This window comes from Peromyscus eremicus, chromosome 8a, assembly GCF_949786415.1.
Source record: "Peromyscus eremicus chromosome 8a, PerEre_H2_v1, whole genome shotgun sequence".
Taxonomy (NCBI): Eukaryota; Metazoa; Chordata; class Mammalia; order Rodentia; family Cricetidae; genus Peromyscus; species Peromyscus eremicus.
In genome coordinates, this window is record NC_081423.1 from 54,097,494 (window position 1) to 54,113,473 (window position 15,980).

Genomic DNA, 15,980 nt, shown 5'->3' on the forward strand with positions numbered 1-15,980 from the left:
GTTGTTGTGGTTTTTTCGAGACAGGGTTTCTCTGTGTAGCTTTGCACCTTTCCTGGATCTCACTCTGTAGAGCAGGCTGGCCTGGAACTCACAGAGATCCGCCTGCCTCTGCCTCCCGAGTGCTGGGATTAAAGGCGTGCGCCGCCACCACCGCAGTACTGTATGTAATTTCTCCTCTCCAGTCCCCAGCGCAAGCACTGCATCTTGGCTGTATTTCCAGCAGCTTCCCTGGGCTGGGCACATAAAAGTCAGACATAGCGGCTTCATGGAAAGTACACTGGCTTGCACATCAGAAGACCCGGAGTCCTGGCCAAGTTCTGGCCATAACAGTCCTTCCTACTTTATTGCCTCATTTAAACTTTTCTTAGCTACTGTACTCATCAAGGTTATGAGGTTAAGGGACTCCCTCTCTCAAGGTCACAGAGCTAGGTGAAGAAGCGGCTGGGCTGGCATGCACCACAGGATTTTCTCACCCGGGCTTTTTTTTTTTCTCCTTTTGACTGGGTTCTGGGAACCAGGAGCTTCAAGAGTCCTTGGCTTTCCCGCCACCAGCCTCCTCCACCCCTAGCTCTCATCAGCAGCTTCCCTCTGATGCTCAGTCCCCCGGACCCCTCCTCCCCAGTCTCCCTCCCTCCTGAGGCCCCGCCTCTCCCCTGAGGCCAGCGTCACGTGCCGCCCCATCCCCCTGCGCCTGCGCACTGCTTATTTCCCGCTGTCAGGATGAGGAGGCGGAGGTCGGCGCTCCGGTCCGTCTCTGCCCGGGGCTGTGGCGGCGCCGGCGGCTCCAGCCTTAGCGGTTCCTCCCTGGGCGGCGGCGGCCGCAGCTCGGTCGACGCCTCCTCCGCCAGCTGAGCCCGCGGCAGTCCGGGACGCCGCTTCCCCGCCCATCCCCGGTCCCCGAGGCCGCCTCCTGGCCATGGCGCAGCCGGGCCCGGCACCCCAGCCTGACGGTGAGGCGCCCACCATGGCGGGCGCGGCCTGCCCGGCGCGGCGTCGCGGGGGCCCTTGGGGCCGGAAGGGCACGCGCGCGGGCCCGGGGGTGACCCGCGGGGCCGGGGGCGGGAGCGCGCGGGCGGCGCGGGGCCAGGGCAGCCGGGCTGGGGAGGGGGCGGGAGGCGCGCGCGGGCGGGCGGCTGCGGGGAAGGGCGTGGGGAGCCTGCGGGAGCCGGCGGCGGCGGCGGCGGCGGCGGCGGCGGCGGCGGCGGCGGCGGCGGCGGCGGCGGCGGCGGCGGCGGCGGCGGGGGAGCGCGGAGAGGAAGGTGTCGTGGGATTAGCATGTGGGTTCCGCCCGTGGGGAGGATGGAAATGGAGAACATGTGCTATATTCGTTTAAAAAAAAAAAAAAGCGAGCCCTGGTCTCGGTAGTGGCGGTGTGCCTCTCGCCCCACCTCCGCCCCCGCCTCCTCGGGCCACGCTCCAGCGCTCTTTGCACCGGGTTCTGTGACTTGTAAAAGTAACTGGGATCGCTAATGATTTGGTAGCATTCTTTGAGTGGTAGTGTTGCTTAACGGTGAGTCCGAGCACATTTCTTAGTCTCTTTAGGACCTCACTTTCTGACGCACGAGGAGTGCTTGATTCATGCCCCTTTATCGAGAAAGATGGGCAAGCCGTTGGGCCAGGCGATAAAGATGGCCACATTCACATGTAAAAGGATAGCTTAGTATTATTTTGAGAGTGTTGGGAATGAAAACGGTGCTCGAGAAAGCCAAAGTCGAGGAATCAGTCTTCCTCTCCATTTCGTCTCTTCCTTTCAAGCCATGGGGGTTGGGGGGGCGGTGGGTGTCTCACTTCGTTGACCATGTTGGCCTGAAACTCCTGAGCTATGCTCCTGCCTCAGTAGCCGAGACTTAACAGGTGCAGGTCAAACTGTCTTTTAATAATGCTCATATTTTTGGAAAGGAAAAAAGGCCTTGTCCTAAATAAGCCAGACTGGTTGTCAGAGCCCTTCATGACCTTTCAGCCGACTGGGCTCTGCTTCAGAGTTTTGACCACATTGTTTCAATTTTTTTTTCCCCCTCAACCTGGAGTTATGTTTGAAAAGAATGTGCTTGGTCCTTGGCAAGATCTTACTGTATCTGTTGAGAAAGTTCTTTCAGGTGTATTTCTATAGTCGGCCTTTGTGCTTAGCATCTTTATGTGTAAGTGTAAGTAGAGTGTTGGATAAGGTGTTTGGCACAGGAGGTTTCTTCTTTTGGCCTTTACCAAGAATAGTCTCTTGAAATAACCTTTTGTGAAAATCTCTCTGTTCTTGCTGTGGGTGAACTGGAAACAATGTTATCAGATTTTAAGGCTCTTTGCTGCTCTCCGGGAAGTGTGCTCCAAAGCCTGTTAGCCTCTTGTTTTGGGTTCTGTTAGTTGCCTAAAGGGTAAATGTCCAACCTGGACTTTAATTCGATTGCTGTTCTATTCAAGTAGAAGAGAAGAGATGGTGGGCTGTCAGGAAACAGGGATTTTTTTTTTTGGACCGTCTTTTAATTCTCACCTTTTGTATTTGGTGTCAGGGAAGAAAACTTTACAAACCCTCTTTGTTACTGCAGACAGAGGCAGAATACAGAGAAAGCTCTGGCTTCTGGTAGGTATGCTTAACTGGCTGCTGCCTTCTTTTGCCTTCCATGGACTACTCAGGTGACATGGGGAGTCTGGACTCCACATTTCCTGCCTCTTTCAAGATATGAAATGGTCTTCCCTGCAAATAGGCAGAAGTGACTAAGCACTTCACAGCGCTGAGGAAAACGTTAGCCTTGAGGAATCTCATAGTCTTGTTCCCACTTCAGGATTACTTCCGATTTTTCAAATCTCAGGACTATGGGGTGGGATTGAGTTTACATTGTAGTTTTTTTAAATTGTAAATTAAATGGGTGATCATAACTTATCATTCTCAAAAGGAGAGAGAATTTGGTATGTTTGAATTCTTCTGTCAATGTCTGCTTAGAAGTTCATCTTGGGGAATTAGTTTTCTTCTTTAGTTGAGTTCGTATTGATAACTTTAATTAAAAGCACACTTGAATTTCAATCCCTCCAAAGGAATTGGAGAATTCCTTCTAATCAAATTGACAGTAAAACATATCTAGTCTTAGACTCAGAAGCAGTTGCTGAGTCTTTTTCTTTTTGACATACTTTGTTTTTGAGGATAAGGGTATATTAAGAGTAGATTTGTATGTAATTGGCAAGATGAGATGTAGCCATTTAAATTTTTTTATTTCATAATTTTTGAAAGTTTTGTTTTTTGATGGTACATTTTAATAGACAAATGTCAATTGATTAAATTATTTTCCCTTGAAAATTCAAAGACAAGTGTAAAAATTCTCAGATTTTAGTTTAAGCTAAACTGTATCTTAGAAGCATTTGTCTTGATTGTGTTTCATTAAAATTAAATTTTATTTGTGTGTGTATGTATACATGCCACAAGCATGTGTGTGGAGGTCAGGGGACAACTTGTGGGAGTTGGTTCTCTCTCTTCACTATGTGGTTTTTGAGATCATCAGGCTTGACAGCAGTCACATTTACCTGCTGAGTGATGTCACTGGCCCCTTTACTTTGTTTTTATATAATCCCTCTATATTAGAAAATGTATGTTAGAAAAAGATTTTGAATATTTTCCCATAAAGAAATGATAAGTATTTGAGGACATAGATATGTTTAACTTCATTTACACGTTCCATAATATATGCTAGCTTCGAAACATTACAAAGACCACCCCCCATTGATGCTTTTATTTTGTTTTATGTTTTAAGTTTATCTTTATGGGTATTTTGCCTGAATGTTTATGCGCCATGTGCATGTCTGGTACCCTTGGAAGCCAGAAGAGGGTATTGGGTCCTTTTGGGACCCAACTAGAATTACAGATGGTCGTGGGCCATCATGTGGGTTCTGGGAATCGAACCCAGGTCTTTTGGAAGGACATCTAGTTCTCTTAACTGCTGAGCTATCTCTCCAGCCCTCCATTGATGCTTTATATACTAGAAAAAAAAATCTTAAGAAGTAGAAGTATATTTTCCCCATTCTCAGAGGTGAGATTTCTGTTCTGCTTTTTTATTCATGGTTATACAGATATGTTACCTTTAATCCTTGAAATAGATGGGTATTACATACATAGGTCTGCAACTTTCTTATCTCATTTAAATGTTATTTATCATTGCTGTGTGTGTGTGTGTGTGTGTGTGTGTGTGTGTGTGTGTGTTTGTATATGTAAATGGTTACATGGCTGTCTGTCATGCCATAACTATTACAGGTACTATCTCAAGGAATCTTCACATCAGTGAGGGGGGTAATTATATTAATATAGTATTGCTGGTCCTAGTTTTTGATGAAGAAACTGAAGTTCAGACAAATTAAATATGCCTGGAGTTACAGTAAGTTAGAGAGTCAGGATTCAAACACAGAATATCTGAATCCAGGACCCTCTGGTTTGTTTACTAGATCAGAAGGATGATTGTCTGTTTCTGTATTATAGCTCTGCCTTGTTTTTATTAAAAGTCTATTCCATCACATGTGTGGCATGCATGATGGATTTGCTTGTTTTTCTTCATTATTATTTTAATGATTTTTATTATTATTTTATGTGTACTTGTATTTTGCCTGCATATATGTTTGTCCCTGGTACCTACAGAGGCCAGAAGAGGGGATTGGATCCCTGGAACTGGAGTTACAGGTGGTTGTGAGCCACCGTATGGGTGCTGGGGATTGAACCCAGGTCCTCTGGAAGAGCAATCAGTTCTCTTTAACGGTTGAGCCGTCTCTTCAACCCCTATTTTTATTTTTATTATTGAGACAGGGTCCCACTCTAGTCCAGCTGGCCTCCAATTCATGATGATCTCCTACTTTATCCTCTGGAGTATTGGGATTACAGGCATGAGACACCCTGCTTGGCTGTGTTTCCACTGATGGGCTGGTAGGTTGTTAATCTCTTCTTTTCATTTTATAAGCAGTGCGAAAATGGTGTACTTTTTTTTTTTCTACTGGGATTTGAATCCAGGACCTTGTGCATGCTAAGCAAGCACTATACTATTGAGATGTAGCTCTAGTTTCTTTAAAATTTGAGACAAGGCCTCGCTCTAACATAGCAGGCCTTGAACTTAAGATCCTCCAGCCCCACTCTCCTTAGTAACTGGAATTGCAGGCCTACATCGCTGGTACTCTTGCTTTTATATCTGTGAGACTGCTGAGTTAAAGGGCACGTTCTGACAGAGTTAAATGTTAAAGCTGCTCTTAGCTTAAGCTAAAAAAAAAAAAAAAAAAAAAAAAGTATCAATTTACATACCTGCCAAGGTATATGAGAAGGTAGATTTCCCCATTAAAAGTTCTGGATGGATGTTGTTTTAAATTTGTCTTCTGATAGATTTTTTTTTTTAACAGTTTTTTTTTTTTAAATTATTTTATTTATTATGTATACAGTATTCTGCCTGCATGTGTCCCTGCAGGCCAGAAGAGGGCACCAGATCTCATTAGGGATGGTTGTGAGCCACCATGTGGTTGCTGGGAATTGAACTCAGGACCTCTGGAAGAGCAGTCAGTGCTCTTAACCACTGAGCCATCTCTCCAGCCCCCTGATAGATTTTTTTTAAAAGGCTATTTTGTTGTTTCTGTCTATTTGTCATCCTGTCTGTCTCTGTCTCTTTCCCTCTGTCTCTCTCAGACACTCTCTTGCCAGGTAGCTCAAATTAGTCTTGGATTCACTGTGTATCTCTGGTTCACCTCAAACTAACACTAGTCCCACTTCATTTCTTAAGTGCTGGGATTACAGGAATGCCCACTATACTGGAGTTATTCTTCAATTAACACTTTGGTGCCTGGACTATGCCAACCCCTTTGTTAGTCTTTAAAAAATAGAGAGATAAGCCATACCAGACCCAGGCTCTGTTCTAGGTAGTCATTTAGTCATTAATTAGATTATTCCATAGACTGGTATAAAACCATTTATTTAACTATTACTAATGTGTACTACTTGCCAGGCACAATTCTGGTAATTATAATTCATCAGTGAACATGACAGGTAATAACAGTCCTTCCTTAATGAAGAGAAAACAGGTACTGAACATACACAGGTTATATAGAGTCTTAGCCAGTAAGTGCTCTGCAAAACAGCAGAGCAGAGTCCAAGGAAGTATGGACTAGATCATTTATTTATTTTTATTACTTATGTGTATATGTATTTGTGGGATGGGGTGGGTACATATGTATTTAGGTGCCCAGAAGCCAGAAGAGACTGTTAGATTCCCAAGAGCAAGAGTTACAGACAGTTTGAACTACCTGGTGTGGATTCTAGGAACTGATCTTGGGTCCTTTGCAATAGTAACAAATGATCTTGACTGCTAAGCCCTCTCTCAAGCCCTGGGGTTGGTTTTAAATGAAATGGTCAGAATAGTGATAATCTGATACAGATGTTCCGATATAGATAAAATTCGTGCAGAGACCTGAAGGACGAAGTGGAATTAGCCATGAAGCAAAAGCTTTGAGGGAACATATCTGACATATTTGAAGAGGTCATTGTGATTGGAATGATGTTAGGAGAGTGAGAGATGAGAGTAATGGAATGTGAGATCACGGAGATAATGAAGTGAGGGCAGATTTTGTAGGGCCACAGAAACATTTTAATGATTGGCTTTCACTATGGGTCCATCTCTGTAAAAATGAGCAAGTGAATCAATCCATTTCACTATGGAAAACCATTGAAAAGGGTTTTAAGCAGAAGAGTGATATGATTGGACTTAACAAGGTGCTGGGCATGGTGGCTCAAGCCTATAATCCCAGCACTAGGAGGCTGAAGCAGAAGGATTGCTACAAAGTTTGAGGACAGCCTGGGCTACACAGTGAGAATCTGCTTCAAAAACTAAAAAACAACCTACAAACGAATAAACAAAAACTACAAACAAACAAAACCCCATGTTGCTTTGGTTGTTGGATTGGCAATAGAGTTTTAGGGAGGCAGGGGAGGCCTGAATCCAGGAAAAGGTGATAGAGTCTGGACTAAGATTTTTGAATACAGCTTTATTTTGAAATAATAGCCTGTGGGGTTTGCTGATGGCATTGGATGTTTGAATCCCAAAATTCTGCCTGAGGACCTGTGAGGGTCACACAGTGCTATGCATTTGAGGCGTTTGGTCATTTAGAGGAGTTGGTTCTGGTGTTGCTGTCTGATGGATGAACAGGAGTCTCTCTCTTGGAGCAAGTATCGAGAAGGTATGAGGTGTTAGTGGGCTGACCTGGGTGGTCTTAGCTGTAGAGGTGAAAGAGATACTGTTGAAGGGTTTGAAGCAGGTAGATGACATGGTGGCTTTAAAAAGTGGATTGATTCACATGTTCATTTTCATAGAGCTGTGGAATGAATCCAGGCTTTTTATGTATACCAGGCAAGTGCCCTGAGCTTTAGCTGATGATATTTTTTTTCAAATATGCATATTTTTATACTTTACTTAATTTTTTTATTACTTTATTTAATGGTTCGTTTGTGAGCGGTGGCTTTCTCTTCTATTTCTACATGGGTTCTAGGGAACAAACTCAGCTAGCTCACTAGGCTTATATGGCTAGCTACTTTATTCTCTGAACCATCTTGCTGGCCCTAATTGACTAAATTCATTTTGTAAATTGACCATTATATCATTTTTTTCCCCATTGAATTGTCCTGGTTAATTGTTTTTTTCCTGTGTGTGTGGTGTATATGTTTGTGTGTATGCAGGTGCAAGTGCACATGTACATGGATATTAGAGGTTGACATTAGGTGTCTTTTTAAGCCTTTCTCCACCTTATTTTATGAGGCTGGGTCTCTCACTGAACTTGGCACTTGCTGAAGCCAGAACTGAGCAGCTGGTTACAACTGAAATTGGCTAGACTTGCTTTCAGCAAGCCCCAGAGATCCTCCTGTCTTTGTCCCCCAAGAGCTGAGGTTATAGCTGTGTGTATCTGTGTGGTAATGGGGAGTTGAATTCAGGTCCTTCTGCTTGTGTGGCAAATACTTTACTGACTGAGCCGTTTCAGCTTTCTTTTCTTGTTGAATTAGAGGAACACTCTATAAATTGCATTAGGTTTTTGCTATGTATTAGATATTTTGTTCTCCTAGTTTTTTACTTATCTACTTTTTTTATTGTACAGAAAGCAATTTTTGTGATCTGACCTTTTTTTTTTTCCAGTTTTTCGAGACAGGGTTTCTCTGTGTAGTTTTGGTCCCTGTCCTGGATCTCGCTCTGTAGGCTGGCTTCGAACTCACAGAGATCTGCCTGGCTCTGCCTCCTGAGTGCTGGGATTAAAGGCATGGGCCAACAATGCCCAGCATTTATTTATTTATTTATTAAGTTTATAGTTTAAAGGTTTCTGGCTTAGAAGGACCTCCCACCTCCTTATTCCAGTGCTTTTATAGTCTTTCAAGATAGGATTTATCGGCTGGGTGGCGGTGGGGCATGCCTTTAATCCCAGCACTTGGGAGGCAGAAGCAGGTGAATCTCAGTAAGTTCAAGACCAGCCTGGTCGACAAAGCAAGTTTTAGGACAGCTAGGACTATTATATAAAAAAGAAACCCTGTTTCGGGAAAACAAAACAACAAAAGACAGGGTTTCTCTGTGTAGCCTTGGCTGTCCTGGAAGTCACTCTGTAGACCAGGCTGGCCTTGAACTCAGAACTCAGAGATACTCTGCCTCTGCCTCTGCCTCTGCCTCTGCCTCTGCCTCTGCCTCTGCCTCTGCCTCTGCCTCGCAAGCTCTGGGATTAAAGGTGTAGTACTACCATCGCTGGGCCATTTTTCTTTTTTAAAAAGAGTTAATAGGTCATCTACTAGGAGAGAAGGAAACATTAAAGAATATAGTACAGCAATACTAGACATGAGTAATTTCTGCTTCCAAGGCTGAGGCCAAATATCCAGGGAAGGACTCCAACTCGGTTCCTATGCAAGAGCAGTAAGCACTAACCCCTGTACCATTTTTCTAGCCTGATAGACTCATGTGTAGTAATTAAACTGAGTTTAATCTTTATAGGGGTATCTGTAAACTTTTATTGTTTATTTTTGTGTAGTACAATTGTGCCAGATAATGTCATTTTTGGGGAATATAAAAATGAATGATATACAGCCTGCCTTCTAGATGTTGCTGATTCAGTAAAGGAACGGCCTTGAGCTCTTAAGATGCCCAGTGAGAAAACAGTCAGTGGTATTCTGAATTGGTAGTCTAAATTCTATTCCTTCTAGAGAAGAAAGCTTGCCACCTCCTGATTTTAACTGGATTTGTATTTTATTTTTCTTTTAATTAAATGAGGTTTGCAGAACTATAACTGCTTTAGTTTTGTTTGCTAGGACCACCCAGAGGAAATCCCAAGCATTCTTTTGCATGTCAGTCTGAAGCAGTTTAATGGTAATATTGTGTTCTTTCTAAGTATTTGGTTTACTGCTTTCACTGCATGACTAGAATCTATGTGCCGTTCTTTAGATTCTTTTTCAGACAAATTCCAGGGAGTGACTTCTATTGGAACCTAGAACCTGAACCTGGTATTCTCTAGATATACTTAACTATGGAAAGTAGTAGAAAGACATGTAACTCTATCCAAAAGGAATCCTAGAGAGTAGTCAACTTTCTCACTTTATAAATGGGGCTAAGGACTAAAGAGATGAAGTCACTTGTATTGTAGCAGTCAGCGCTGGAATTTAGAAGTTGAGCTGTCACTTTTCTGAGTATTGCTTCTTTTATATAAAATAAACTTTCTTCAGAAGCCTCATTCTTTTGTTTCCTGAAAAGAATCATCAAATCGATAGAGGCTGATTACAGTCAGAACAATTAGAATGTCTTGATAATCAACCCCGCCCCTGCTCCCCGTGTGCCTCACCTATTTCTACCTCTGCAGTGCTGGGATTAAAGGCGTGTACCACCACACCCAGCCCAATACTTTCATTTTGTTGTTGTTTATTTTGTTTTGAGACATAGTTCTCTGTGTAGTCTTGGGTGACCTCGAACTCAGTCTGTAGACCTTGAACTGTAGGCTTTGAACTCACAAATCTGCCTGGCTCTGTGCCACCACCACCCAGCTATGTTACAAAATACTTTTTTTTTTTTTTTTTTTTTTTTTTTTTTTTTTTCGAGACAGGGTTTCTCTGTGTAGCTTTGCGCCTTTCCTGGAACTCGCTTTGGAGACCAGGCTGGCCTCGAACTCACAGAGATCCGCCTGCTTCTGCCTCCCAAGTGCTGGGATTAAAGGCGTGAGCCACCACCGCCCGGCCACAAAATACTTCTTATAGAACATAAAGTCTGAATGCAAACACCATGAGGAAGAGGCACCTTGCCTGAGTGATAGTGGTATTTTCAACAAAATACTTGGTGTAGAGTAAATGTGAGCAATAGATAGTTTTTGAAAGAAACTGACATGAAACAGGCAGCTATAATAATGTGGTCTCACTTTCTCATTCACAGTATTTTTTTTTTTTTTTTTTTGGTTTTTCGAGACAGGGTTTCTCTGTGTAGCTTTGCGCTTTTCCTGGAACTCACTTGGTAGCCCAGGCTGGCCTCGAACTCACAGAGATCCGCCTGGCTTTGCCTCCCGAGTGCTGGGATTAAAGGCGTGCGCCACCACCGCCCGGCGCATTCACAGTATTTTGATTAGACATTGTAGAGACATTTTGCACCATTCAGAAAGTTAGATAACATGGACTCTCCACTCACGCTCTATCTATTTTATATTGGAGAGAGTGGTACATGAATACAACCTTGAGCGTTAGGAAGAATTTTTGACAAACGGAGAAGTAAATTAATGGATGCTACAATTTACTAAGATTGAATTATGGAGAAATAGAAAATGTGAACAGTCCAGTACTGAGTAGGAAGATTGAATCAGTAAGTCTGTCATAGAATAAGCCCAGGGTCTGATGACTTCGCTGATGAGTTCAGTCAAGTATCTGAAAGACTAATACCAGTTCTGGAAAAACTCTTTAAACATTTGGAAAGGACTCCTAAGTTCACTCCTCAGTACCTGCATTACTCTGATACATAAACTAGACATGGATACAAGAAAAAGCCTGGCATGATGCTGCATGCCTGTAAACCTAGCGCTTAGGCAGAGGTAGGTAGATCCCTGTGAGTTCAAGGGCAGTCTAGTGAGATCCTGTCTCAAAACACAAAACAAGACAAAAAACCAAACTATTATTCTTGAACATATACAGAAATTTTCAGTAAGCTATTGAGAAAAATTCAGTGGCATATTAAAAAAGATGATTCGCCATGGTAAAGTGGGATTCATTCAGAAGTGCAAGGATGGTTTAACACATATAAATATAGGTAACCATATCAAGAGAATAAAGGGCAAAATCATAGAGTGATTATTTTAGTAGAATCAGGAAAAGCATTTGACAAAAGCCAATATTCCTTGGCAAAAACTTAACAAATTAGGTACAGAATTAATAACATAATAACCACCAATTTTGACAAAATCCACAGCTAACATCCTGAATGGGAAAATGTTGAAACTGGAAAAAGACAATGTTGTCCATTTTATTACTTTTTTTTTTAAGTTTATTTATTTTTATTTCACATACATTGGTGTTTTGCCATGGGTGTTGGGTCTCAGGAACTGGAGTTACAGACAGTTGTGAGCTGCCATGTGGGTGCTGGGAATTGAACCAGGGTCAGTGCTCTTAACCACTAAGCCATCTCTCCAGCCCCCATTTTATCACTTCTATTTGACACAGAATGGCAAGTCCTATTCAGAGCAGTTAGGTAAGAGAAAGCAACAAAAGGCATCCAAACTGAGAAGAAGTTAAAACTGTCTCTCTGACTGAATGTAGAATGTCCCCAGAGTATTTTGGTTCCCAAAATAGCAATATTCAGAGGTGGAGCTTTGGAGGAAATGATTAGATCATAAGGCTTTGCCTATATCAATTACTCCACTGAAGTGTTCAAAATTTATGGCATTTTTGGGAGGTGGAAGAACTTGGGGATAAGGCCTAGTTGGAGGAAATAGGTTACTGGGAGCATGCCTTTGCAGGTTATATCATTTCTCAAGGTTACCTCCTTTGCTTCCTGGTGGCAATGAAGCGAGCATCACTCTCCTATCATGCCTTGGGCCATCGTGACATGGCTTGAAAACTGAAATTGTGAGCCCAAATTAGTCCATAAACAGTTCCTCTCCGGTAGTTGTCACATTGACAGAAACTTAACATATTTAGAAAACTCTGAAGATGACACAAACACACATGCACACAGTGAGAACAAACAAATTCATGTGGAGGGTATAAAATAAACATAGAAGTGAGGGTTGGGGAGCTAGCAGAGACAGAGCGTGTGCATTTAAGGGATGTTGTAGATTTAACCTCTGGCACTCCAAAAACAAACCAGTGAATAGGAAAGAACAAAAAATAACTTCTTACCCTAAACAAAACAACAACAAACAAAACCCCAAACCTGTTGTGTTTTTATGTCCTAACTTCCCGCTATCTTGGAAAAAACCAAATTCCATTTATAATACCTATAGAAGATAATGGCAAAGGAGGGGAGATATCTCAAAGCTTGAATAGATATGGGGAGAGTAAACAGCCTTGTCTTGTTCCCGATTTAGTGGATTCACTTTGAGTTTCTCTCCACTTAATTTGATGGTGACTGTAGGCTTGCTGTAAATTGCTTTTATTATGTTAGGTATGTTCCTTGTATTCCTGATCTCTCCAAGACCTTTATCATGAAGGGGTGTTGGATTTTGTCAAAGGCTTTTTCAGCATCTAATGAGATAATTATGAGGTTTTTTTCTTTCAGTTTGTTTATATGGTGTATTACATTGACATATTTTGGTATGTTGAACCATCCTTGCATCTCTGGGATGAAGCCTACATGATCATGGTGGATAATTTCTTTGATGTATTCTTGGATTCGGTTTACCAGTTTTTTTTTTTTTTTTTTTTTGAGACAGGGTTTCTCTGTGTAGCTTTGTGCCTTTCCTGGAACTCACTCTGTAGACCTGGCTGGCCTCCCAAGTGCTGAGATTAAGGCATGTGCCACCACCCCGGCGGTTTACCAGTATTTTATTGAGTATTTTTGCATCAATGTTCATGAGGGAGATTGGTCTGTAATTCTCTTTCTTTGTTGCATCTTTGTGTGGTTTGGTTATCAGGGTAACTGTAGCCTCATAAAAAGAGTTTGGTAATGTTCGTTCTGTTTTTATTGCACATATACACTCTTAAGAATATGTTGTACATATAGTTTTATCTGTTAATCTTAAATACTTTTTTTGATAGCTGGAACTGATACCTGAGAGGAGAAGGGGAGTCTTGACGTGGTAATGTGCAGAGCAGTTAATGGATTGTGGTAATGTGCAGAGCAGTTAATGGATTGGTGCTATGGGAGTATGGGTATTGCTCAGAGGTTTGAAAAAAGAGGCGGAACCTGAGCAGGAGAAAAGTTTACAACCAACCAAGGAGTTTTGGATTTATTTATTTTCTTTTTTCAAGATGATTTCTCTATGTAGCCTTTGCTGTCCTGGAACTCACTGTGTGGACTAGGCTGGTCTTGAACTTGAACTCAGAGATACTGTCTGCCTTCTGAGTGCTGGGATTACAGGTGTGTACTACCACCACCTGGTTGAGCTTCCATTTCTTTCTTTCTTTCTTTCTTTCTTTCTTTCTTTCTTTCTTTCTTTCTTTCTTTCTTTCTTTCTTTTTTTTCTTCTGAGACAGGGTTTCTCTGTGTTGCTTTGGTGCCTATCCTGGATTTCACTCTGTAGACCAGGCTGGCCTCGAACTCACAGAGATCCACCTGGCTCTGCCTCCCGAGTGCTGGGATTAATGGCGTTAGCTACCACCACCTGGCTCAAGCTTCCTTTTCTTAACCCTGATTTTTATAGATTGATATGTGAGTGATGGAGAGATGGCTCAGCAGTTGAGAGCACTGGCTGCACTTCTAGAGATTCTGGCTTCCCTTCCTAGTATCCACATGGTTGTTTTGGAATATTCCTTTACACTGTGTGAAGTATGTTACTGTGATTGGTTTAATAAAACGCTAAATAGTCAATAGCTAGACAAGATTTTCAGGGCAGAAAGAATGCTAGGAAAAAGAAAGGCAGAGTCATGAGGGCATACTGTGAGCTTCAGAGGAAGCAACATGGGCAATACAGAATAGAGGTAATCGAGCCACATAGAAGAATATAGATTAAAAGAAATGGGTTAACTGGGCGGTTTTGGCACACATCTTTAATTCTAGCACTCAGGAGGCAGAACCAGGTAGATTCTCTATGAGTTCAAGGCCAGCCTGGTCTACAGAGTGAGATCCAGGACAGGCACCAAAACTACGCAGAGAAGCCCTGTACTTGACCCCCCCCCAAAAAAAATGGATTAATTTAAGTTGTAAGAGCTAGTTAGTAACAAGTCTAAGCTATGTTCGAGCTTTTATAATTAATAAATCTCCATGTGGTTATTTGGGAGCTGGCTGGCAGGACAGAAAAGTCCACCCACACACACAATGGCTTACAACTGTCTGTAGCTCCAGTTCTAGAGGCTCATGCCCACTTCTGGCTCCATGGGTTCACATACAGAAGTGAAAGCGAACACATATATACATAAAGAGTAAAAAACTAAAAAACCCTAAATTATTATGTCATTATTTTCATCTTTTGTTTGCTAAAACTTGGCTTTACTAGGCTAGTTTCAAAGTACAGGAGTCAAATGATTGTTCTGCCTACCCTCCCATGTGTTTGGACAGCAGGTACTTGCTAGTACACCCATCTTGTCATTATTTTTGAAATAAATCATTCATTTTTGTTGATGTAGATACACTGTAATTTAAAAAGTGATCCATTGATGAGTATTTGTGCTATCACAGTTCTGTGGTGAGTATTCTTGTACATTCTTATCTTTGCACGTTCTTGTACATGTCTCTGAATGACATTTCTGTATGTGTATACACTTAAACATTTTAATGCAAGTACCAAGTTTTTTTTTTTTTTTTTTTTGGTTTTTCGAGACAGGGTTTCTCTGTGTAGCTTTGCGCCTTTCCTGGAACTCACTTGGTAGCCCAGGCTGGCCTTGAACTCACAGAGATCCGCTTGCCTCTGCCTTCTGAGTGCTGGCATTAAAGGCATGTACCACTACCTCCTGACTAAGTACCAAGTTTTTTTCCAGGCAGGTCTGGCAGTTAGGGTATAAGAGTGCTGATAGCCCTGTATGTCAATGAACTTGAGTCTTTTTTGTATGGAGAAATTGACCATTGTCATGTGCAACAGGAACAGCAAATTTTTCTGCCAGCTTGTTTTTTTAACATCTATGTTTTGGCATATGGAAGCATTTTCAATTTTATGTGATTCGATTATCAGTTTTTTTCTTTGGGGCATCAAAAGTTTATGTTCTGCCTGTTATTTCCTAGTGTTTACTTTTAAATATTGAATCACTGAGATTTTATTTTGATGTAAGGAATCAGATAAATGGCTATCTATTGTTTTTGCATCATGCAGTGATTAATTCAGTATTAACATTGCTGTTGCACGAATCCTAAGTGGTCTTATCGTAAAAACCTGAAGCCAAATATCAAGGTGAAAGCTGAAAGATCAGAGAAGCAGAGCAAGCCACAGCCACCACCTCTTACCTCACCAACTCCTCAGCCTGAAAGAGCCAAGTTCCTGTTTCCTCCTGCCTTATCTTCCTTTCTCTGCTCAGCCATATCACTTCCTGTCTCAACCTTCCTAGTGCTGGGATTAAAGGTATGTGATCCCAAGTGCTGGAATTAAAGGTGTGTGTCACCATTGCCTGGCTCTGTTTTTCTTTTAGACTGGATTAATCTCGTGTAGACCAGAGTGGCCTTGAACTCACAGAGATCCAGACAGATCTCTGCCTCTGCCTCCTGACTGCTAGGATTAAAGGTGTGTCCCATCAGTGTCTGGCCTCTGTGTTTAATCTAGTGGCTTGTTCTGTCAGGGAAATTTTATTTGTTCACAATATCACCACACATTGCCATTCAGTTGATGATACTATAGTCATACTGCATAGTTACATTTATTGTTTTTCTCTATTTTGTAATGTTTTAGTCTTTAAAGAG

At 42.1% G+C, this 15,980-nt stretch overlaps 1 protein-coding gene across 3 annotated transcripts in view; it reads left to right on the top strand.

Annotated features, from left to right (window-relative positions):
• The first annotated feature begins 722 nt into the window (after window positions 1-722).
• Rabep1 (rabaptin, RAB GTPase binding effector protein 1) overlaps window positions 723-15,980 on the top strand; it is a 103,968-nt gene continuing 88,710 nt past the window's right edge. For all 3 annotated transcript variants that reach the window (XM_059271092.1, XM_059271094.1, XM_059271093.1), the window contains exon 1: window positions 723-950. In XM_059271092.1, coding sequence (XP_059127075.1) covers window positions 917-950 — 34 coding nt within the window. In that variant the 5' untranslated portion in view covers window positions 723-916. The remainder of the gene's footprint in view (window positions 951-15,980) is intronic.